The sequence below is a fragment of the Stenella coeruleoalba genome (genome assembly GCF_951394435.1).
Source record: "Stenella coeruleoalba genome assembly, chromosome: 8".
Taxonomy (NCBI): domain Eukaryota; kingdom Metazoa; phylum Chordata; class Mammalia; order Artiodactyla; family Delphinidae; genus Stenella; species Stenella coeruleoalba.
In genome coordinates this window covers 7,238,404-7,262,173 of record NC_137154.1, presented here as the reverse complement: position 1 = coordinate 7,262,173, position 23,770 = coordinate 7,238,404, and the positions used below count along the sequence as shown (strand labels likewise).

The following is a 23,770-nucleotide window of genomic DNA, read 5'->3' as shown; positions in this document are numbered from 1 at the left end:
AAAATAATGCAATATTTGATACGTACAAAATAATCGATGTCAAATATACATAAGCAATAGAGTGAAATAATAAACACCCAACTTGAGAAACAGACTATTAGCAACATCGCCGTCTCCCATCATGTCTCCGTCTCCCACCACAAGATACCACACCCCTAATTTTATTATTTTTTAAAATACCTTTATATAGTGTATTCCTTCAGATGTATCCTTTTTTTAATTTTATTTTTTAAATTTTTGGCCGAGCCACTCAGCATATGAGATCTTAGTTCGCAACCAGGGATGGAACCCACACCCCCTGCAGGGGAAGCGGGGAGTCTTAACCACTGGACCGCCAGGGAAGTTCCCTATTATTTTTAAATATTAATTGTTTTTAAACTCATTACCTTGCTTTTATTTTTCTCATAAACCCAAGTGGTTATTTTATTATAAATATGCTTACAAAAATGTTCCAGTTAATTATTGAAAGGATTTTCTTTTTCAGTGCAAAATTTTTTTAATATACATTTATTTCTTTATTTTTGGCTGCGTTGGCTCTTCATTGCTGCACACGGGCTCTCTAGTTGCAAAGAGTGGGGGCTACTCTTTCTTGTGGTGGGCAGGCTTCTCATTGCAGTGGCTGCTCTTGTTGCAGAGCACAGGCTCTAGGCTCACGGGCTCAGTAGTTGTGGCTCACGGGCTCTAGAGCACAGGCTCAGTAGTTGTGGTGCATGGGCTTAGTTGCTCCACAGCATGTGGGATCTTCCAGGACCAGGGCTCGAACCAGTGTCCCCTGCATTGACAGGCAGATTCTTTTTTCTTCTTTTTTTTTTTTTTTGTGGTACGTGGGCCTCTCACTGTTGTGGCCTCTCCCGTTGCGGAGCACAGGCTCCGGACGCACAGGCTCAGCGGCCATGGCTCACGGGCCTAGCCACTGCGTGGCGTGTGGGATCTTCCCGGACCGGGGCACGAACCCGTGTCCCCTGCATCGGCAGGCGGACTCTCAACCACTGCGCCACCAGGGAAGCCCAGTAGGCGGATTCTTAACCACTGCGCCACCAGGGAAGTCCCTTCAGTGCAAAATTGACTACACTCCAGGTAAAGCTGCCAATAACTTGATCCACCTCAGCAACTGGCTCAGACTTTCCGCCCAGCCACTGCCCCTCCCATTGCTTTAACCACTTGTCGCCTACGGCCCCATGGGATCTGTATCACTGGGCAAGGCAAGATGTGCCTCGGCATTCATTGAGATGGTGCAATTTTTCTCCTCTAATCTATGAAGGGGGTAAATTACATTAATTTCCTTGTCTCTAACCTTGCAGTATTGGAGTAAATCCAACTTGGGCACTGTGTGTTATCTTGTCTCTATATTACCAGGTTCAGTTTAATCATTTGCTTAGGGTATTGTACATCCGTGTCTATGAGCCTGCAGTATTTCTTTCTGTTTTAGCTTTTGGTATCAAGTATGCTACCTTTATGACATGTGAGAGGGAAGGTCCCTCTCTTTATATACCCTGGCAGGATTTGTACAAGATAGAATTATTTGTTCTTTGAATGTTCGGTTAATCTTACTGTTGGAGCCATATAGGCCTGGGGTTTTCTTTGTGATAAGATTAAAAAAAATTATTTTATTGAAGTGTAGTTGATTTACAATGTTGTGTTAGTTACTACTCTACAGCAAAGTGATTCAATTATACATATATATACATTCTTTTTTCAAAATATGTTTTTCCATTATGGTTTATCATAGGATCTTGAATATAGTTCTATGTACTGTACAGCAGGACCTTGTTGTGTATCCATTCTATATGTTTGAGGTAAGATTTTATCTACTGATTCAATTTGTTTAATATTATAGGACTAATCAGGATGTATATTTCTACTTGTTTTAGTTTTGCTGAGTTTTATTTTTCTACAGAGACTTGTCTATCTTTATATAAATATAAATAGTTAAATTGTATAAAGTATAAAAGTTGGCATAAAGTTGTTCATAATATCTTCATATTTTTATTGTCGAACGTATCTCCCTTTTTATTCCTGTTAGTTAATTTGTGCCTTCTCTTTTATTAATTTTTTTATTTTCATTTTTTGTTGTGCCTTCTCTTTTAAAAATTACTCTGAATGCATCTTGTCAGAAGTTTGTCAATTTTATTGGTGTCATCAAAGAACCAAATTTTGACTTTTCTGGTTCTTTCCATTAGTATATGTTTTCTATTAATTTCTGCTCTTTATTACTTTATTCCTTCTATTTTTAATTACGTATATTTTTCTGCTCTTTTTAAAAAGATACTTATTTTGAAATAACTTTAGAGTTACATAAAATTGCAAAAACAGTGCAGAATTCCTGTATACCCTTCACCAAACTTCTTTTGATGGGAACATCTTACACAAGCATATGACAGTTGTTGAAGCTAGGAAATTAACAGCGATATACTGGTATTAGCTAATCGATATATCTCATTTTAATTGTGCCAGTGGTCCCACTGATGCCTGGGACCAGGATCCAATCAGGATTCCAAATTGCATGTAATCAGTAATTCATTGTTGTGTAATAAACATCCTAAAACTTAGCAGCTTAAAACAACAAACATTTATTATCTCCTAGTTTCTGTGGATCAGGAATTTGGGAGCTGCTTAGCTGGGTAGTTCTTGCTCAGGGTCTCTGATGACATTGTACTCATGATGTCAGCCAGGACCGAGGTCATCTGACGTCTTAACCAGACTGGGGGATCTGCTGTCAAGATGGCTTATTCACAGAAGAGCAGGAGGCCTTGGTACCTCACCACGTGGGTCTCTCCATAGTGATGCTTGAGTGGCCTCATGACAAGGCAGCTGCCTTCTCCCAGAGAAAGTAAGGTTGAAGTTGCAAAGTCTTTTATGATCTAGCTTCAGAAATCACAGGGTGTCATTTCCACAACGTCCTATTGGTAAACGGGTCAACCCTATTCCATGAATACCAGGCTCACTCAGAGGCCACCTGGGAGGCTGGCTACCACAGCTGTCCTGTCTCCTTGGTCTTCTCCAATCTGGGGAAACATCTCAGATTTCTTTTTCTTCTATGAACTTGACACTTGTGGAAAGTATTGGCCAGTTATTTTGTAGAGTATCTCTCAGTTTGGATTTATCAGAAGTTTTGTAATGATTACTTTGAGGTTATTCATTTGGGAGAAGAATAAAACAGAAGTGGGGACTACTCTGGTGGCGCAGTGGTTAAGAATCCGCCTGCCAATGCAGGGGACACGGGTTCGAGCCCTGGTCCAGGAAGATCCCACATGCCATTAAGCCCGTGCGCCACAACCACTGAAGCCCACGCACCCTAGAGCCTGCCTGCCGCAACTACTGAGCCCGCGCACCGCGACTACTGAGCCTGCGTGCCACAACTAATGAAGCCTGCACGCCTAGAGCCTGTGCTCTGCAACAAGAGAAGCCACCGCAATGAGAAGCCTGCGCACCACAATGAAGAGTAGCTCCTGCTCGCTGCAGCAAGAGAATGCCTGCAGCAGCAACAAAGACCCAACGCAGCCAAAAATAAATAAAATTTAAAAAAGAAAGAATAAAACGGAAGTGATGTGTGCTTCTCAGTGAATCATATTGGACGGTATATGATGTAGGTTTGTTTTATTACTGGTCATGTTAACATTGATCACTTGGTTAGGGTGGTGTCTGCCAGGTTTCTCTTTTTCCATTTGTGATGAGTAAACATCACGGGGGGAGATACTTTGAGTGTATGCAAATACCTTGTTTCTCATCATACTTTTGTTTACTAACTTTAGCATCCATCAATGATTCACGCCTGCAACAATTACTACTGTGGTATTTGCTTAAGGTGAATTTATTTATTTATTTATTTTTGAATTTTCTTTATTTTTGATACCACAGGTTTTTATTACCTATCTATGTTATACATATTAATGTATACATGTCAATCCCAATCTCCCAATCATCCCAATTCATTTTAAATTTTTTAAAAATTTTCTTGTTCCCATGGTTATTTTCCTCTTGTCATTTATTTGCTATATGTGTGCTTTCCCCCGTTTTCTTGAAAAATTAGCTAGTTGTTTGTCTATTTGTTAATTTTTCCAAATATTCAGGCCTAATTTCTGTTCTCTACTGCATTAATCTTTGCTTTTATCTTTATTCTTTCCCTCTTTGTGCTTTCTTTGGTTTACTTTGATGTTCTTTTTCTAGTTTTCTTAGAGCTGGGAATTAAACTCATTTCTTTTCATTCTTTTACTTTTAATGATATACATGTTTAATCCTATGAATGTTATTCTAATCATTGCTTTAAATGTATCTCATAGGGCTTCCCTGGTTGCTCAGTGGTTAAGAATCCGCCTGCCAATGCAGGGGACACCAGTTCGAGCCCTGGTCTGGGAAGATCCCACATGCCACGGAGCAACTAAGCCCGGGCGCCACAACTACTGAGCCTGTGCTCTAGAGCCCCTGAGCCACAACTACTGAGTCCATGTGCCACAACTACTGAAGGCCATGTGCCTAGAGCCCATGCTCCGCAACAAGAGAAGCCACCGCAATGAGAAGCCTCTGCATCGCAATGAAAAGTAGCCCCTGCTTGCCACAACTAGAGAAAGCCCATGTGCAGCAATGAAGACCCAACACAGCCAGCAATAAATGAATAAATAACTTTATTTTAAAAAATGTATCTCATAGAATTTGATATGTAGTATTTTCATTATCATTATTTTTTGGAATTTTATATTCCAGTTTTTCACCTAATTAATTTGTTTTTGTCTTTGTTAATGATTTCTCATTTTATTACATTCTGCTCAGAGACTATTGTTTATAATATTTCCATTTTATTCAACTTACTGATGATTTCTTTGTGACCTAATATGTGATTAATTTTTTGTGATATTTTGTTTCTTTGGATTTATGGTCATTTTTTTTCAGGGGGAAATTTCCTCAGTTAATGTGTACTGGATTTTATTTTCTGACTATTTTTTGGTTTTTAATAATGGTTCCAGATGGATCTGTTACTCCTTTTCTTGTTCATTTTTTGTGATATTGGGGTGTTTTACAAGATTCCTAGCTCTATAGCACACTCTTATGTCAATATAGCAAAGTCCAGACACTTCAGTGCATTTTTTTTTTTTTTTTTTTTTTTTGGTACATGGGCCTCTCACTGTTGTGGCCTCTCCCGTTGCGGAGCACAGGCTCTGGACGTGCAGGCTCAGCGGCCATGGCTCACGTGCCTAGCCGCTTCGCGGCATGTGGGATCTTTCCGGACCGGGGCACGAACCCGTGTCCCCTGCATCGTCAGGAGGACTCTCAACCACTGAACAACCAGGGAAGCCCTACTTCAGTGCATTTTAATTTGTTTGTCTGGTTGGGGAAAGGGGTTTGTGTCCTCCAGTTTCTTTGTTTGTTTCTCTTTTGTCTTGCAAGACCCTAAATTTTTCCCTTTTGCTTTTTCCCCCTTCATCACTCAATTGCCCAAAGACTCTTCGACCATTTGGTGTTTTTCTTTTTCCTTTCCCAGAACCTATGTATTTTAAAGACTGACGCTTCAAATCCCACATATCTTTTAGTCCCTTCCCTGTAGTCTGCACGCTGATCCCCCAGGACATTTTCCTGTTTGTTATTTACAGACTGCAGATGATATCGTCTTCCTGATGGAGGTTCTAGATCGACCTTGGGCCCTATTGCCAACTCCCCTCTTCTGTCTCTTCCCCGTTTATCTTGGTACAGAGCCTGGTGGTAGGGCTGTGTGGGGCTGGAGCGCAAGAGGTCCGCACAGCCCTGTGGGGGGCTTTCTTTTTATTTACAGTTATGTTGAAGTTCGGACATTCTCTGCTTTCAAGTTATGCTGAGGCTATGGCAGAGTTTTATTTCCCATTCTTGTTTCGATTTGCTTGGGAAGGAAGCACTGAGAGATGGGGACATAGGCAGCCGCCCCGGAAGTCCCGCTGCTTTTCCTTTGAAACTCAAAAAAAAGTTACAGAGGAACATTTTTTTTTTCTTTTTTAAATTTGACTGCGTTAGTTCCCCTACCAGAGGTTGAACCTGAGCCCTCAGTAGTGAAAGTGCGGAGTCCTACCAACTGGACCGCCAGGTAATTCCCCTTCCTTTGTAACTTTAAAAAAAATATATATATTTATTTAGGCTGTGCTGGGTCTTAGTTGTGGCACGTGGACTTCTCAGTTGCAACATGCATGCTGGGATCTAGTTCCCTGACCAGGGATCGAATCCGGGCCACCTGCATTGGGAGCCCGGAGTCTTACCCATCGGACCAGTAGGGAAGTCCCTTCTTTGTAAGTTTTTTTAAAAATGAATTGATTAATTTATTTATTTTTCTTTTTGGCTCTGTTGCATCTTTGCTGCTGCATGCGGGCCCTCTCCAGTTGTGGTGAGCAGGGGATACTCTTTGTTGCCCTGCCCAGGCTTTTCATTGCGGTGGCTTCTCTTGCTGCGGAGCACAGGCTCCAGGCCCACGGGCTCAGTAGTTGTGGCTCACAGGCTCTAGAGCACAGGCTCAGTAGTTGTGGCGCACGGGCTTAGCTGCTCCGCGGCATGTGGGATCTTCCCAGACCAGGGCTGGAACCTGTGTCCCCTGCATTGGCAGGTGGATTCTTAACCACTGCGCAACCAGGGAAGTCTCCCTCCTTTGTAACTTTTAAAGATGGAGTTTAGCTCATTTGTTTGGACCCTTTCTTATTTTCCAATATATACAGTTGAGGTCATAAATTTCTCTCTAAGAATTTTTAGCTGGGTCCTCCAAAATGGATATACGATATTTTCATTACGACTGTAATCTAAAACAACACAAATTTATAATCTATTTTCTAATTTCTGTTGTGGTTTTTTTTCTCTTGGCCCAGACATCTCATAAAATGTTTCTTAATTTCAAAATAGGTAGGATTTTTTTTTAATCTGTCTGTTGACGATGTTTAACTTAATTATATTGTGGTAAAAAACAAACGAACAAACAACAGACTGAATGATTTTAACTTTTTGAAATTAGTTCAGTTGCCTGATGATCTAGAATTTGATCGATTTATTGGGAAATGTTCTGCATACACTGTTCTGCATTTAGGTGCAATGGTCCACTAGGTCAGATTTGTTAACCATATTCTTCATATCTTTTATACCCTTGCTAATTTTTTCTTTTTTTTTGCCTGCATGTGCCATAGAATCTACAAATACGATTGTGATTTAATCTGCTTTTCCTTGTGGCTTTATTCTCTATATATAAATCTTTATTGCTTGTTAATCTTACTTTTAAGAATAAATTAAGAATAAATAAATTTAAAATTGCTGTGTATTTTAAAAATCACTAAGTAAGCATGCTCTTTCTCCCTAGTAATGCTTTTAACCTGAAATTTATTTTTTTCTGATACTAATACTGTATAGCTATTCCAGCTTTTAGTAAGCATTTGCCTGATATTTTTTCCATCCTTCTGTTTCCAAACGTTTTATATCCTTATATTTATATGTATCTTTTATAAATACAGGCATACCTCAGAGATAGTGTGTGTTTGGTTCCAGACTACTGCAGTAAAGTGAATATTACAATAAAACAAGTCACAGATTTTTTGGTTTTTCAGTGCATATAGAAGTTATGTTACACTCTACTATTGTCTATTAAGTGTACAATAGCATTATGTCTAAAAAAAGGTACATACCCTTAATTTAAAAATACTTTATTGCTAAAAAATGGTAACCATCATCTGAGCCTTCAGGGAGTCATAGTCCTTTTGAAATAGCAACACCAATCACTGATCACAGGGACTCTCCTGGTGGCGCAGTGGTTAAGAATCTACCTACCAATGCAGGGGACACGGGTTTGAGCCCTGGTCCAGGAAGATCCCACATGCCGCGGAGCAGCTAAGCCCGTGCGCCACAACTACTGAGCCTGTGTGCCACAACTACTGAAGCCCGTGCGCCTAGATCCTGTGCTCCGCAACAAGAGAGGCCACCGCAGTGAGAAGTCTGTGCACCACAACGAGGAGTAGCCCCTGCTTGCTGCAACTGGAGAAAACCCACACGCAGCAAGGAAGACCCAACGGAGCCAAAGAGTCACTGATCACAGATCACCATAACAAATATAATAATAATGAAACAGTTTGAAGTTTTGCAAGAATTACCAAAATGTGACACAAAGACACGAAGTGAGTGAATGCTGTTGAAAAAATTACACTGATAGACTAGCTCGACACATGGTTGTGATAAAAGAAACGTTCACATATTGAGGTGTGGGGAAGTCATTCTGGCTTATACATGAGTTAACTTGAATTTTATGCTAACAAAAACAGCCTGTTTGTGGCCTATCAAACATACATTGTACATCTGCTTTAATTATTAAATAAAAAGACACATTGACCAGAAGTAAAGAATGTCCATGTTTAAAATAATGATTAAATGCCTCTCTTCCTGGGATGTCGATGCTGATCCTCCTTTGATGATAAGACCGGTTCCCAGATGCTAAGGCCATACTGACTTGCTGTATACTTGCTGGTCTGTTTTTTTTTTTTATTTTTTTTGAAACCGTGAAGAAATGTGTTCCTGATTTGTTGAATGTTCTTTGTTCTGGCAAGATATAAAACCATGCTGAAAATCATGCTTCTCTGGAGCAGTTGCTCAGAGGAATCTGGAAAGCTGGCTTCCGGGCTCTAGCCCTCAGTTTGGCTCAAATAAAACTCTTTTCTAGAGTATTCCCTGGTGGTCCAATGGTTAGGACTCCACGCTTCCACTGCCAGGGGCAACTAAGATCCCACAACTAAGATCCTGCAAGCCGTGCGATGCAGCCAAGAAAAAAACAAACAACAACAAAACAAAACAATTCTTCTATTCCTATTATAGATTGTTTATTCATTATTTTTGTTGACAGTTGTCACAAACCTTCGATTTGTAAAAAATGCAATATCTGTGAAGTGCAATAAAGCAAAACGCAGTAAATGGACATATGCCTCTAACTCGTAGTGCAATTATTTTACAAATAGTATATTAGTTAGCTCAGTAGAAATTATGCTGTGACAAATGTAGTAGGCAGAATAATGACCTCGCAAATATGTGCACATCCCAGTTCCTGGAACCCATGAACATATTATCTTGCACGGCAAAAGGGACTTCACAGATATGATTAAGGACCTTGAGATGGCGAGATTATCCTGGATTATCCAGGTGGGTTCAATGTAATCACAAGGGTCCTTAAAAGTGGGAAAGGAGTCAGGGTCAGAAGATGCTATTCTGCTGTCTTTGAAAATGGAGGAAGGAGGCCTTGTAAACCATTCATTCATCCAAAAAATGTGAGCAACATTCTTACACAGGAGGTTCTGAGTCAAGGCTGGGGGTCTGGGGACTGACAAAGCTGCAAGGTCCCTGTTCTTTTTTTTTTTGGGCCACGCTGTGTGGCATGTGGGATCTTAGTTCCCCGACCAGAGATGAACCCGCACCCCCTGAAGTGGAAGTGCAGAGTCTCAACCACCGGACCACCAGGGTAGTCCAAGGTCCCTGTCCTGAAGGCACTGACCTGGTGGGAAGAACGCATGAGAAGTCAGTATTGTAAATAAGGAAGCAAGACGATTGCAGACAGTGATCAAATAAGTGCTATAGTTAAAACTTTGTGCTTTATTAAAAGGACTATTTTTAAAAGATCATTCCAGCTCTAGAAAGAGCTGGGAGCACAGGAAGTTGGGAAACTGTTTAGGGGAGTGTTGACGTAGTCCAGGCAGGAGATGAGGCCGCTTTGGCCAAGGGAGGCAGTGGGGAGGAGAGGCAGGCATGGATTAGAGAGAGAGCTAGAATCCATAAGATGCGGTGATAAATTTGATGTTGGGGGCAAGAAAGAAGGTAGAAATACTTCTGAATACTCATCTGAGAGAACACTGCCCAGTGAGGGGAAGGAACACGCAGCCTGACAGAATCTCCCCCCAAAGCAGACCTACTGTGTGCTTCTATTTACATCAAGTTTTAAAACAGGTAAAACTTGGGACTTCCCTGGTGGAGCAGTGGTTAAGAATCCACCTGCCAGTGCGGGGGACATGGATTCGAGCCCTGGTCCAGGAAGATCCCACATTCTGCAGAGCAACTAAGCCCATGAACCACAACTACTGAGCCCGCGAGCCACAACTACTGAGCCCGTGAGCCACAATTACTGAGGCCACGTGCTGCAAAACTGAAACCTGTGCGCCTAAAGCCCGTGCTCCGCAACAAGAGAAGCCACCGCAATGAGAAGCCCGCACACTGCAAATAAGAGTAGCCCACGCTCTCCTCAACTAGAGAAAGCCCGCGTGCAGCAACAAAGACCTAACACAGCCAAAAGAAACAAACAAAAAAAAAAACAGGCAAAACTAACTATGATGATAGAGGCCAGAATGGTGATTAACCTTGGCGGTGTGGGGAGGACTGGAGCCTAGGAGGGGGCATGAGGGGCTGCTGTGATGTGCTGTTTCTTCATCTGGTGCTGGCTCCACGGGAGTGTTCTGAAAATTCATCAAGCCAGTTCTTTCTTTCTTTCGGCCGTGCCATGCAGCTTGTGGGATCTTAGTTCCCTGACCAGGGATCGAACCTGGGCCCTCGGCAGTGAAAGCACAGAGTCTTAATCACTGGACCACTAGGGAATTCCCAAGCCAGTTAGTTAGTTTTTTGTTTTTTTTTAAGATTTATTTATTATTTATTTATTTAATTTTATTTTATTTTTGGCTGCATTGGGTCCTACTTGCAGTGTGCGGGCTCTTCGTTGCAGCATGCAGGTTTCTCTCTTGTTGTGGCCCGCGCAGGCTCCAGGGCGCCTGGGCTCTATAGTTGTGGCGCGCAGGTTCCAGAGCACGTGGGGTCTGTAGTTTGCAGCACACAGGCTCTCTAGTTGAGGTGTGCGAGCTCAGTAGTTGTGGCGCTCGGGCTTAGTTGCCCCTCAGCATATGGGATCTTAGTTCCCTGACCAGGGATTGAACTTGTGTCCCCTGCATTGTAAGGCAGATTCTTTACCACTGGACCACCAGGGAAGTCCCCAGTTAGTTATTTCTGATCTGTGCACTTTACTGTCTGGCTGCTGTGCTGTAATAAAAAGTTTACTTAAAGGCAATGACTCTCAGGTTTGTTTGTTTGTTTTAAATTTTTTGATCAACTATTGGTAAGTAGATGGGGAAACTGAGGAAGGAACAGGTGCGTGGGGACAGATAATGAGGTACCTGGAGAAAACAAGTGGAGATGTCCAAGAGGCACCTGGAGGTACAGGTGTGGACTTGGAGGAGCATTAGGGCTGCGAGAAACTTTGGAACCCCTGGAGGGATTCAATGCCAGTGGAATAGATGAGGCAATTCAGGGAGCAAATCAGGGAGGGTGTGCAGAGGCAAGGGGCGCCAGAACCAGGCTTGAAAGGGTGGCTGCCCTCTGCCTCCTGGATCTGTGATCTATGGCAGTCCTCTGGCCACACCCACTCAGGGCTCATCCCCCTCATCTACAACTCCCATGCCCTGCCCACCTCCCCACCCACAGGCCTCTCTGCCCTAGCGTGGCCTCCTACACATCTGACCAGGGCAGCTTGGAAGCCCCAGGCCTCTGGCTCCTTCTTCTACAGTGGCCTGCCTTTGGCTGCCTCTTCTCTTGGGTTTTGTCTACTCTCTGGGGCTTCTTGAGGTCTTGGGGGATGGGAGAATCCTGCCTTTGAAACCCCTCCCACAATCCATACCAAAAAAAAAAAAAATTGATAATTGCACATTATCAAGATGAAAGACTTGCTCTGTGAAAACAATGTTAAGAAAATGAGGGCTTCCCTGGTGGCGCAGTGGTTGAGAGTCCGCCTGCCGATGCAGGGGACGCGGGTTCGTGCCCCGGTCCGGGAAGATCCCACATGCCGCGGAGCGGCTGCGCCCGTGAGCCATGGCCGCTGAGCCTGCGCGTCCGGAGCCTGTGCTCCGCAACGGGAGAGGCCACAACGGTGAGAGGCCCGCGTACCACAAAAAAAAAAAAAAAAAAAAAAAAAAGAAAATGAAAGGATGAGGGACTTCCCTGGTGGGCACTAGAATTCAAATTACCAGATGTTTTAAAGAGATGGGGTGCCAGTTTTCAATTCTGGTTTGAACACCACGTTACAAGGAACTATTTTTAAAAATAAAAAAGGATTATATGTATATGTATAACTGATTCACTTTGTTATAAAGCAGAAACTAACACACCATTGTAAAGCAATTATACTCCAATAAAGATGTAAAAAAATAAAAAAAAAGGATTAAGGGAAAAGAACAAAAAATAAGAATATCAAAACCGTTGAATGCACCCGTTTGTTCTCGATAAACTCCAATGACATCTGCTCTCTCCATTCCCAGTTCTTTTGGAGTGTGATTATCAGCAATTCTCTGACCTTTGAAGAGAAACCTGAGTGAATTCATGGGAACTCCCTGTCCTTGACATTATGATTCTTTGAGTTTCTGGAGATGTGTCGTCATTTTCACTTTGAAGTGAATCTCACTGCCATCCTGTCTGATGACTTTGAGTTTTATATATTCTCCTTCCTTCTTAGCCCCCAAGTCCTCAGTTGAAGGTTTTGAAATGGGGTGGTATTTATTGAGTACTTAAAAGTGTGAACTTAAAAATGTTAAGGCAGGGACTTCCATGGTGGCACAGTGGTTAAGAATCTGCCTTCCAATGCCGGGGATACGGGTTTGAACCCTGGTCTGGGAAGATTCCACATGCCGCGGAGCAACTAAGCCTGAGCGCCACAAGTACTGAGTCCGTGCTCGTGGAGCCCGTGCTCTGCGACAAGAGAAGCCACCTTAATGAGTAGCCCCCGTTCTCGGCAACTAGAGAAAGCCCGTGCACAGCAACAAAGACCCAACACAGCCAAAAATAAATAAATAAATCTATTCTTAAAAAGTTAAGGCAGTAAATATTGTTAAATTTATGTAATGTGTATTTTATCACAGTTAAAAAAAAAATAGGGAAAAAATGTCACCTGTCCCATGTGGAAAGTAATGCAGGTTCTGACTGTCCAATACAACTGGCTGTAAAGCGTAACTGAGCCAGTGAAGATGAAAAGGCTTAAGGTCTGCTGTGTGTGTGGCAGGGGCGGGAGGTGGCGGTGTGGAGAGGATGAGCTAGGTGGTCCTGGGCAAAGCCTTCCTCCCCCACCTTGGAGCTGCTGGCCGGGCTCCCCATACCCCTAAAAGACCTTGGGAGAAGGATGTGGCCCCTGGGAACTCTCACGCCAAGACCATCTCCTCTCTGGCTCCCAGGTTTGGGGATTCCTGGATCTGAAACAAACACAGACACATCCAGCGACCCTTCCCCAGCAAGGCCCAATCCCTGAATCACATCTTACTCATCAGCCGCTCGCCTCAGCCCAGGTCGGTAGCATTCCCGCCCCGCGCCTTGGCTCTGCATCTGTAAAGAGCCGAGAGGGGCTCCTGCTGCCTTTCAGGCTGTGGCGTCCAGCTAGCCTGCCTTCACCCCTCTTGTAGGTGATGAGATCAACCCTCTTGTAGGTGATGAGACTTTGGAGGAGCTTTTATCTTGGGGAGACGCAGCTGGGAGACGAGTGGTGGAAACTGACTGGATTTTCTCCAAGTAGAGGTGGGTGGTGATGGCGAGAAGCCCCACCCTTTCCCAGGAAGGGGCCTGATTGGTGGAGGGCTGCGGGGGCGGGGCAGCCCTGGGGCTATATAAATGCGCTGGCTGGGCTTGGAGTTACGCTGTAGGTTAACTCCTGAGCTCAGGTAATGCTTCTGGAGGGAAGAGGCTGGGCTGCTTGTGGGAAGCAAGATGGAGGCCCCTAGGTTGACCGAGGGGTGGTGGAGGGGTCCCTCCCCTAAGCCCCATAGTTGGAGTCTCTCTCTTCGTAGCTAAAAATGTTTGAGGTGGCCCCACCTCAACTTGCCCTAAACCCCAGTATTTGTCCAATAACCTTCCTCTCTCTGGGCCTCAGTTTTCCTTCTGGGCGGTAAAGGGTTGCTGGTTCTTTCAGGGCTGCCGCTTTGGTGAAGGGTGAGGGGGTTGTTGTGAGGTGGGAGACAAGAGGAGCCGTTAAACTCTGGCTTTGGGGTCAGACAGGCTCCACCTTGAAGTGGCCGTGAGACCTCCATGCTTCAGTTTCCGTGTTTGCAAAATGGGTCTACTTACCAGGATGAAATAAGATAATGTCCTTAAAGCATTTAACACAGCTCCAGGCACTTAGGAAGCCCTCAGAGGTGTTTGTTGCTGCTGTTCTTCCTCTCTGGCCAGGTCTGGGGTGCCAGGAGGAGGGGGGAGGGTGCTGTAGCCTCCAGGAGCTCTGCTGCTTTTCTGCCCCCATCCCCGCCCCCTCCCCCCACCCGCTGCGCCACATCTCAGTTTCCTTCTGTTCTGAGCCCCCATTTCTCCATTTCCCATGCCTCCACTTCCTGGAGGTCATCTGTCAGGCCAGCATGCTGATCCCCTTGACTTCTGGGGGGCAGTGGGGTAAGTGCTAAGTCCTGGGGCTGCTTCCTTTACAGGTCACCCCGTCCCACCCCCCTCACCCACCCCCACCCCCCAAGAGATGAGTGATGCCCAAGATCCTGCCACAATCCCTGCGGTTGGCACCCAGGTGAAGCTGAGGGGCTGGAGCCGTCAAGGGGAGGGGGGTGAGTCTTTCCATTTCCGCCGGCACGAGGAGCTCCAGGCCTTCCTCAGCCTTCTGGGTGAGTCCACTTGGGGGCTGGCACGGCAGGGGCCGTGGGGACCAAGCGTGAACAGGTGTGGGAGGTGGGATCTCAGCTTGCAGCCTCTGTCCCTGCTCTCCTCAGGTGGCCCCAGTTTGGCAGGTGGGGAGTGTCATGTCAGAAAGTGGGTTCAGGGGTGGCTTGGGCTTTGGAACGGCTACTGCCCCTCTTACCTTGTGTGTGTTGGGGTGGTAACCCCAGTCCACCGTTTCTCCTCTCTACCCCCAGAGCACAGTTTCCTCCAGGATTTCCTCTCCAAAGATCCCTGTTTCCAGATTTCAGATAAGGTGAGAGGGCACAGTGGGGGCAGAGGCCAGCCTCGCTTGGGGAAGATTGAATTAGTGGGGCTCCGGTGCTGCTAATTCGTTGGGTCCTCTGGTCTGGTGGAGGGAGCGCCTCCCTTCTAACCCTTGTCTTTGCAGGCCCCTCCCCACCATTTTACCCCAGAGTTTTTAGCCCCACCAGAACTTCCTTGGGTGCAGAAGGGGCTGGTGCAGCCCCTCCCCACCCAGTGCCTCACTCTAACTCTCCCCATTTCTGTGTCTGCAGTATCTCCTGGCCATGGTGCTGGTCTACTTCCGGCGCGCCAACCTGCAGCTCAGCGAGTACACCCACAGCAATCTGTTCCTGGCACTGTGAGTGGCCTGGGCGCGTGATGGGGACCCTGACTCGGAGTGGCAGGGTGGGGCAGGGCAGATGCTTACAGCCTCTGTTCCCTGCCCCCTGCCTCTGTGGCCAGGTACCTTGCAAATGACATGGAGGAAGACCTGGAGGACCCCAAAAGCGTGATTTTTCTGTGGGCCCTGGGCCAAGATTGGCATCATCGAGTGTCAGACTTCCTGTGTCAGAGGGACAAGCTGTGGGCACGGATGGGCTTCAGGGCTGTGGTGAGACGCCAGAGCTGCGAGGAGGTGAGGTCCCGCCAGCACCCTGGGGTGGGGGAAAGAGGCTGGGCCTCCCACCTCCCATTTACCATCCACTCTTCTCATGCCAGGTAATGGCCAAGGAGCCGACCCACTGGGCCTGGACTCGAGAGAGACATCCCCACCACGGCAGGGCTCAGAGGAGCTACCCAAAGACCCAGATCCCCCTCCCCCGGGGCCCCGGCCTCTCTCCACCCCACTGTCCCCTGTGTGGCTTGCCCCCTTGCCACAGCCACCGCTGCCACCACCCCTGCCCCTTGCCTGTCATATCCAAGTGCCCTTCCCAAAACCCTGAGCGGCACCGCCCTCCCTCCCAAGCTTGTCTCTCAGTGGCTGGAGACTCCTGGAGTGGGGCCTTCCTCATTGTCCTGCCCACCCAGCTGCAACTGGAGCCAGGCACCTACACCCTCCACAGTGAGTAGGGTACAGTAGGGGGAGCTGAGAGGGGCTGGGGGGCAGGTGCGGGGCCAGCAGAATGGGAAGGAGGGGCCTGGGGTCCAGCACACCTGGGCATGTGTCCAGCCCTGCCACCTCCCAGCCGCCTGGGCTTGGCGAGCTTCCTCTGAGCCTCTCTCCATCCTTCCTCCCGCAGTCTTCTCAAAGCTGCTGCCGTGCCCTCGGCGCTGACACTCGCAGGGTGAAGAACAGCCCATCTGCTCCCTGCTGACCCAGTGCTCCACTGGCTGGGGCCCCTCCGGCCTCCTGTCTACTTGGCCTCAGGCTGGCAGGGCTGCCCATGCCCCCTGCCCCTTCCTCCCTACCTGCAACTTGTGCGCACTCTGACCTGACTCCTCAAATAAATTCATGTCCACAGGACACCAACTGTGCTTAGGCCCTAGTCTGGGTCCCTGACCCAGGGCGGGGGCAGGGAGGGAGCTACCGGGAGAGGGGCATCTGCCACGTTTAGGTACCAGTGGTTGGAGACCCATGAGCACAGGTCCTGTAATAGCTCCTCTCCTCCCATTCGTGACCAGTCATCCTGAGCCTGTTTCCCCTTTTTAACATCCATGTGGATGGTGAGATCCACACAGTGCAGATGGGACTAAATGAGATGAGGTATCTGCAGTCCTTAGAAGAGGGTCTGGAACCTCCTGGACAAAAAAATGCTCAGAAGGAAAACGGCTCCATTGTCAGTCTAGAAATGCCTGCAGGGTCAGGTCTATTTAGGAATGAGCCTTGGTCCTTGCTCTGGGCGGCAATCGGATATAATGTAATTATTATAATACAAGACCCCCTCTCCCTTCCCCAAAGTAAGTTTGTTAATTGGGGAGCAGGGAAGACTCACCCGAGGAGCTGGCATTTGAACGGGGCCTTGAACAATGTCAGGTTTGCCCGTGCTCGGGTGGTGGTGTTGGGGTGCTGGTGGTGAGGAACAGTGTTCTTGGAAAGACAGTCCAGAGTAGTGATTAAGACTTGGTCTCTGGTGCCAGACAGCTTAAGTTCAAAGTCCAGGTTTATGTGTGACTTTAGCCTGTTATTTAATCTCCTCTACTGCCTCATCTGTAAAATGGGTATTACACTAAAAAGGGTGTCGGTTGAGATTTGAATGAGTTAATCTTAGAAGGGTTTAGAACTAGGTTTCAAGAGTAGAGCTCAAATGTGGGTGTTACTAGTAGAGGGAACTGCTGCCCAGAGAAAGGCTAGAGGGGAACGTACGTTTGGGGAGCGGCCGGAACACAAGACAGAGAAGTCTAAAGGGTCAGGTGGCAGAGGAATCTGGACGTGATTCCCCTGCCTCTTTCTGAGTGGCTCCCAAGAAGTAAGGAGGTAAAGCCTGGAGACTGCGACCGTTAGAAGCCATGACGAGGACTGTAAAGTATTTGTAAGAGTTTTTCAAATAGGTAATATATTCACATGTATGTTTTGAATTTTGCACCAAGTGTCACCTTCTGCCCCTGACTCCCAGCCATCTGGTTCCCCTTCCGGGAAGCAATGAAAGTAATAATTCATGTCCTGCCAGAGAAAGAATCCGAATGTATATAACCAAATGTAGTATAATAAAAATATACAGATTTGGTCTTTGTCCTTGGTTCCTGGCACAGAGCTCCTAAAACCCTTGGAATTTCCAGAGTTACAGGAGCGTCTTTTGTTATTCATAATGAGCTCCTTTGGATCATACCTGAGTTTATGCTAATGAGGTGACTCAGGATGGGGGAAAACTGATCTAGAGGGTGGGAACTTTCAGCTTCCCTACTTCCTCCAGGAGGGGCAGGGCACTGGAGATTTGGAGTTTGGGGGGAGGGTGGCTCCGCCTGCCCCCCCCCCCCCACATCTTGCCCTATGAGTCTCTTCTATTTGGTTGCTCCTGAGTAGCTTTTATGAGAAACTGTTAACAGTAGGTAAAGCACCTTCCTGAGTGCTGAGAGCGTTCTACTGAATTATCAGGCCTGAGGAGGGGTGTTGTGGGCATCCCCAAATTTGTAGTTGGCCACACAGGAGCGTGGGTCGCCTGGGCACTCCATCTGTGGCCGGCATCTTGTGGAACTGAGCCCTTAACCCACGGGGTCTGCGCTAACTCTGGCAACTGGTGTCCGAATTGAATTGTAGGCACCTAGATGGTGTTGGAGAGTTGGTGTGGACCCGTCGCATGTATTTGGTATCCGGGAAAAAAGCTATTTGGTGTGAGACATGGTGTCAGAAAAAAGATACCACACCAAATATGCATATATGTCCCACCCCCATTTTTAAAACACTCCAGTGGGAGAATTCCATACATCCTACTGTGTACTTACCAACATATTTTAAAGATGGTTCCTCGTCTGCACATTCCTTTTGACAGCTGTGTAGTATTCCTCTGTGTGGATGTACTATAATGTATCTTTTTTCCTATTGATTGGCATTTGTTTCCACACTTCTGCTATTCCAGACAGTGCTATAGAGAGTCACTAAGACTTTGTAAGAACAGCATTATTCAAATGTGAAAAGGTATCTGTAGAGTGAATTCCTAGAAGAATTGTTCAGCCAAAAGTCAAGTCAAAATTGAAGGACTTTGCCAAATGTCCCTCTGTTGGGGCTATGCCTGTACTGCCCTTCCCCGCCAACCTCTAGCAGAGCATGTGAAGGCTGTTTTCCAGAACGCTCACCAATCAGTGAGGTACCAGATTGTTTTATGTTTGCCAAACTGCTAAGTAGAAAATGGTGTCTTGGTGAAGGTTTAATTTGTATTTTTCTTTTGAGTGAGCTCAAGCATTGTTTCATATGTTTAAGAGCTCTTTGTCTACTTTTTTGTGAACTGTCCTTGTCTTTGCCCATTTTGCCACTGTTTTTGGTACCTGACTCACATATAAGGAAAAGTAGCCTTTCAGGATGTAAATTGGAAGTATTTTCTTTGGTTTATCATTTTAGCTTTGCTATGCGGATGTTTTAGTGTAGTAAAATAAACTTTTGTGGCTGCTGGGTTTTGTGTCATAGTTGAAAAGACCTTTTCCACACTGAGATGATTAAAAGACTGTCTCCCTTAGCTGCTGGCTGTATTTTTGTTTTCATTTTTTACATTTAAATCATGAGTTCATCTGGAATTTATCATATACAAAATTCCTGCCCATTTTCCTAATGCCTTTTAGTGAAAAACTCATCTTTTCTCAGCAGATTTGAATTGCTGCTCTTATACTAAATTTCTATATGCATTGGGATCTATTTCTAGGTTTTTCTATCTTTCATTGATCTTTGTGCATCAGTACCTCTCTTCATTACATCTAATTATTATAGATTGGATTTAATATCTGGTAGGGTTAGTCTCCTGTCTTCAGGAGTCTCTTAGCTATTCTCTTTTTTTTTTTTTTAATTTATTTATTTTTGGTTGCATTGGGTCTTCATTGCTGTGCACGGGCTTTCCCTAGTTGCGGTGTGCGGGCTTCTTATTGTGGTGGCTTCTCTTGTTGCGGAGCACGGGCTCTAGGCTCATGGCCTTTAGTAGTTGTGGCTTGCAGGCTCTAGAGTGCAGGCTCAGTAGTTGTGGCACACGGGCCCAGTTGCTCTGCGGCATGTGGGATCTTCCCGGATCAGGGCTCGAACCCATGTCCCCTGTATGGGCAGGTGGATTCTTAACCAGTGTGCCACCAGGGAAGTCCCTCTTGGCTATTCTTGCTTGTTCAATTTTCCATATGAAGTTTAAATCAGCTTTTCTAGTCCCTCTTCCCCTCAAACAATCTGTTAGAATTTTTAAAAATCTGTTAGAATTTTTTATTTTTTTGGCCACACCACGCGGCATGCGGGATCTTAGTTCTCCGACCAGAGATGGAACCTGCGCTCCCTGCACTGGGAGCGCAGAGTCTTAACCACTGGATGGCCAGGGAAGTGCCTAGAATTGTTAATTTCGATAAATCTATAGATTACTTTAAGAACAGACATCTTTATGCAGCATCTTTGTGTTCAGAACGAAGTGTCTGTCCCCTGCCTCTACATACTTCTTTCAGGTGGCACCGATGGCCAGTGACTCCCAAATCTGTACCTCTATTCTGAGGGCTAGTCCCACCCCCAGGCATCTCCCCTTGGATGGGGGTGGGTCCCAAAGGTACCCTCCAAACCTGATCCTCCAGTATCCCCTCCAGATTAGTGTCCCCCACACCATTAATCCACCCAGATTCCTCCCCATCTCCCAAGAGCCATATCCAATCAGTGGCTAAGTTCTATAGGTGTTTTCGACAGCTTTATTGAGGTATAGTTGACATACAATAAACTATGTATACTTAAAAGGTACATTTTTGTTTTGACATGTATACCCCCATGAAACCATTATCACAATCAAGGTAATGAACGTATCCATCACCCCAAAAAGTTTCCTCAAGCCCCTTTGTAATCTCTCCCTCCCGCCCTTTCCCACCTGCCGGCCCCTCCAGGCACCACTGACCTGCTTTCTGTCACTAAATGGCCATCCTTTTCCTCGAATTCTCACATAAATGGAATTATATAGAAGAATGTACTTTGGTCTGGTTTCTTACACTCAGTATAATTATTCTGAGATTCATCCATTGTTGTTCCTTTTCATTACTGGGTAGTATTCTATTGTATATATACGCACCACAATTTGCTTATCCGTTCACAATTTGTTGATGAACATTTGGTTGTGTCGAGTTTTGGCTGTTACAATTAAAACTGCTATGAATATTCACACACAGGTCTGTGTGGACACACGCTTTTATTTCCCTTGGGTAAATGCCTAGGAGTGGAATGGCTGGGTCGTGTCGTAGGTGTGTACTTAACTTTATTTTTCTTTTTTTAAGATAGACTATTTTTTTAGAGCAGTTTTAAGTTTACAGAAAAACTGCTCAGAAAGGGTAGAGAATTCCCATATCCCTTTTCCCACCTGCGCACAGTTTCTCCTATTAACATTTTGCATTAGTGTGGTATATTTGTTACAACTGATGAACCAATATTGATACATTGTTATTAAAGTCCATAGTTTACTTTAGGGTTCACTCTTAGTGTTGTACATTCTATGGGTTTTGCATAATGTTATGTATCCACCACTACAGTATCACACAGAAGAGTTTCACTGCCCTACAAATGCCCTGTGCTCCCTTCCCCCACCTTCCCTGAAATCTTGGCCATCACTGATCTCTTTACTGTCTCTAGTTTTACCTTTTCCAGAATGTCATATAGTTGGAATCATACACTATATAGTTTTCTTATACTGGCTTCTTTTTTAAAAAAATAAATTTAATTAATTAATTATTTAATTATTTTGGCTGCCTTGGGTCTTTGTTGCTGCGCGTGGGCTTTTCTCTGGTTGTGGCGAGCGGGGACTACTCTTCGTTGTGGTGTGCGGGCTTCTCATTGCGGTGGCTTCTCTTGTTGCAGAGCACGGTCTCTAGGCGCACGGGTTTCAGTAGTTGTGGCACGTGGGCTCAGTAGTTGTGGCTCGCGGGCTCTAGAGCGCAGGCTCAGTTGTTGTGGCACACGGGCTTAACTGCTCCGCGGCATGTGGGATCTTCCTGGACCACGGCTTGAACCCGTGTCCCCTGCATTGGCAGGTGGATTCTTAACCACTGTGCAACCAGGGAAGCCCCTATACTGGCTTCTTTTACTTAGCAATATGCATTTAAGCTTCTGGCATCTTTCTGTAGCTTGCTAGGTTATCTCTGTTTATTGCTGAATATATGTTTAACTTTTAAAGAAACTACCAAACTGTTTAACAAAGTGGTGGTATTCTGAATTCCCACCAGCAGCGTATGAGAGTTCCAACTCCTCCACATCCTTGCCAGCACTTGGCATGGTCGGTCTTTTTAATTATAGCCATTCCAGGTTTGCAATGGTGGTCCTTCTAGTTGATTTAATTTGCACTTTACCAGTGAGTGAACATTTTTTCATGTGCTTATTTGCCATCCAATATCTTCTTCGGAAATGTCTATTCATATCTTTCAACCATTTTTATTGGATTATTTTTTTAAGTTGTAAAAGTTCTTTATATATTCTAAATACAAGTCCTTCATCAGATACACATATATATATTTGCAATTATTTCCTAGTCTGTGGCTTGTCTCTTCATTTTCATAATAGTGCCTTTTGAAAACAAAGTGTTTTATTTTGATAAAGTTCAACTTAATGTTTTCTTTTATTGTTTCAGTTTTTTGTGTCATATTTAAGACATTTTTGCCAAGCCCAAGATTGCTAAGATTTTTCCTATGCTTTCTTCTACAGGTTTTATAGTCCTAGAGTATATATTTAGGTGTATAATCCAGTTGGAGTTACATTTTGATATGGTGTATCCTAAATAGTTATCAAATCCATCTATTTCCCACTTGTGTCTACCACCTCCCTAGTTTGATCCACCCACTCCCAGGCATCCTTCTCCTTCATTTGTACAAATCTGAGCAGCCTTCTATGTAGAACAAAACCCATCTTCCATGGCCGACCCAGACCTGCCACAACTCTTCTCTCCCTTTCTCTCTCTGTGCTCAAGCAACACTAAGAATATTTCAGTTCCTCCATATGCCAAGGCAATTAATTCCCCTCACTGGCATCTCGCCCACCCCTGCCATAACGCCCTTTGTCTGATTTATGCCTCTTCTAACACCTAGATTAGCTAAGGCTTCACTTATGGGCTTCCTTCACACCATTCTTCTTCTCAACCAGTCGTGGGTCTAAAAGTTGAGGCAATGTCTGCTTCCTTCAGAGGGAGCCAAGGCCATAGGGCTTCACCATCTTATGCCCAGGTGAGCACAGTGCCTTGCACATACAGGAGGTGGTCAGTGCCCATGAACAGTCAAACGCAGTCAGCAGGAGTGACAGTTTGGTGGAAGTAATTCTGAGGACTGTGGGACACATAGGTTGAGCCAGAGGGCTTTGAGGGGAGGGGTGGCCTCTGCTACCTCTCCAGAGCATCTTTCCTCTCCCAGGCCCCTGCTCTCTGTGATCCAGTCACAAGGAACACTTGCAATTCCCCTTACTGGCCTGTTCCCCCAGCCTCTGGACCCTTGCACACGCAGTTCTTTCAGCTAAGAACACCCTATCCAGCACCTCACTGCCTGGTTAATTCCGACTTTTCCAATAGGATTCACCTTCCTTAATCCCCAAAGCTGAACCAGGAGAGCAGCCTCCTCTAGCACGTGCTGGTCTGCCTTAGTCATGGGTCTCTGTTAGGCAAAGACCTGTCGGCGGTTTAGTCAAGATTGGACACATTAATGCCCAGTGGTGAAGAGCAAAGAGCTCAGAAGCTGGTTCTAGCCCTGACTCACCAGTTGAAGGAGCTGAGCAAGCCGCACTCTCTTAGGCCTCAGTTTTCCTCATCTGTAAACTAGGAGTGAGAATGGAGTCAGATTAGATCAGTGGCTCTTAACCTTCTTGGGGTCATGCGCCCTCAAGTCCTAGGAAGGCTATGCACCGTTTCCCCAAAAAATGCTTGTGTGTACATCATATAAGGGCTTCGACCTGCTGGGTCGGGGCCCCCAAGGTCAATCAAAAGCCCTGAGCTGGGGCACCGGACCGCTGCCGTCTCGCTCCCTCCTGCTTCTCGGCTCTCCACCTTCTGCATCTCGGGAGGTGGGGTCTCTCCGGGTCCCGGGTGGGCCTACTGTCCTGCTCGCAGTCTCTCCCGCCGCCTCCTGGGTAAAGCGGCACACGGGCATTCCCAGGTGGATGGGAGAGGGAGGGCTTGGAGGAGAGGTCAGGGATGCCGGCCTCGCAACTTCCAGGTTCAAGAAACCTCAGAGAGTAAGAGAAAGATGGGCTTCCACAGTTCCTCATTTCATCACAGTCGCTGCGCAAATGGGGAAACTAAGGCCGAGAGGGGCAGGG

At 45.8% G+C, this 23,770-nt stretch overlaps 1 protein-coding gene and 1 pseudogene across 2 annotated transcripts; one reads left to right on the top strand and one right to left on the bottom strand.

The window, feature by feature from the left end:
- Positions 1–12,166: 12,166 nt before the first annotated feature.
- On the bottom strand, positions 12,167–13,092 carry LOC307189858 (small ubiquitin-related modifier 1-like; annotated as a pseudogene). Its single transcript has 2 exons — positions 13,053–13,092; positions 12,167–12,508 (listed from the first exon to the last, which is right to left on the bottom strand). The product of its transcript is annotated as a small ubiquitin-related modifier 1-like (transcript).
- A 1,357-nt stretch (positions 13,093–14,449) lies between these two features.
- On the top strand, positions 14,450–16,623 carry SPDYC (speedy/RINGO cell cycle regulator family member C; the record flags this gene model as incomplete). Its single annotated transcript, XM_079929519.1, has 6 exons — positions 14,450–14,591; positions 14,841–14,899; positions 15,162–15,247; positions 15,352–15,523; positions 15,607–15,949; positions 16,128–16,623. The coding sequence occupies 6 exons, from the start codon at positions 14,450–14,452 to the stop codon at positions 16,160–16,162; spliced, it is 837 nt and encodes a 278-aa protein (XP_079785645.1). The 3' UTR covers positions 16,163–16,623.
- Positions 16,624–23,770: the final 7,147 nt, after the last annotated feature.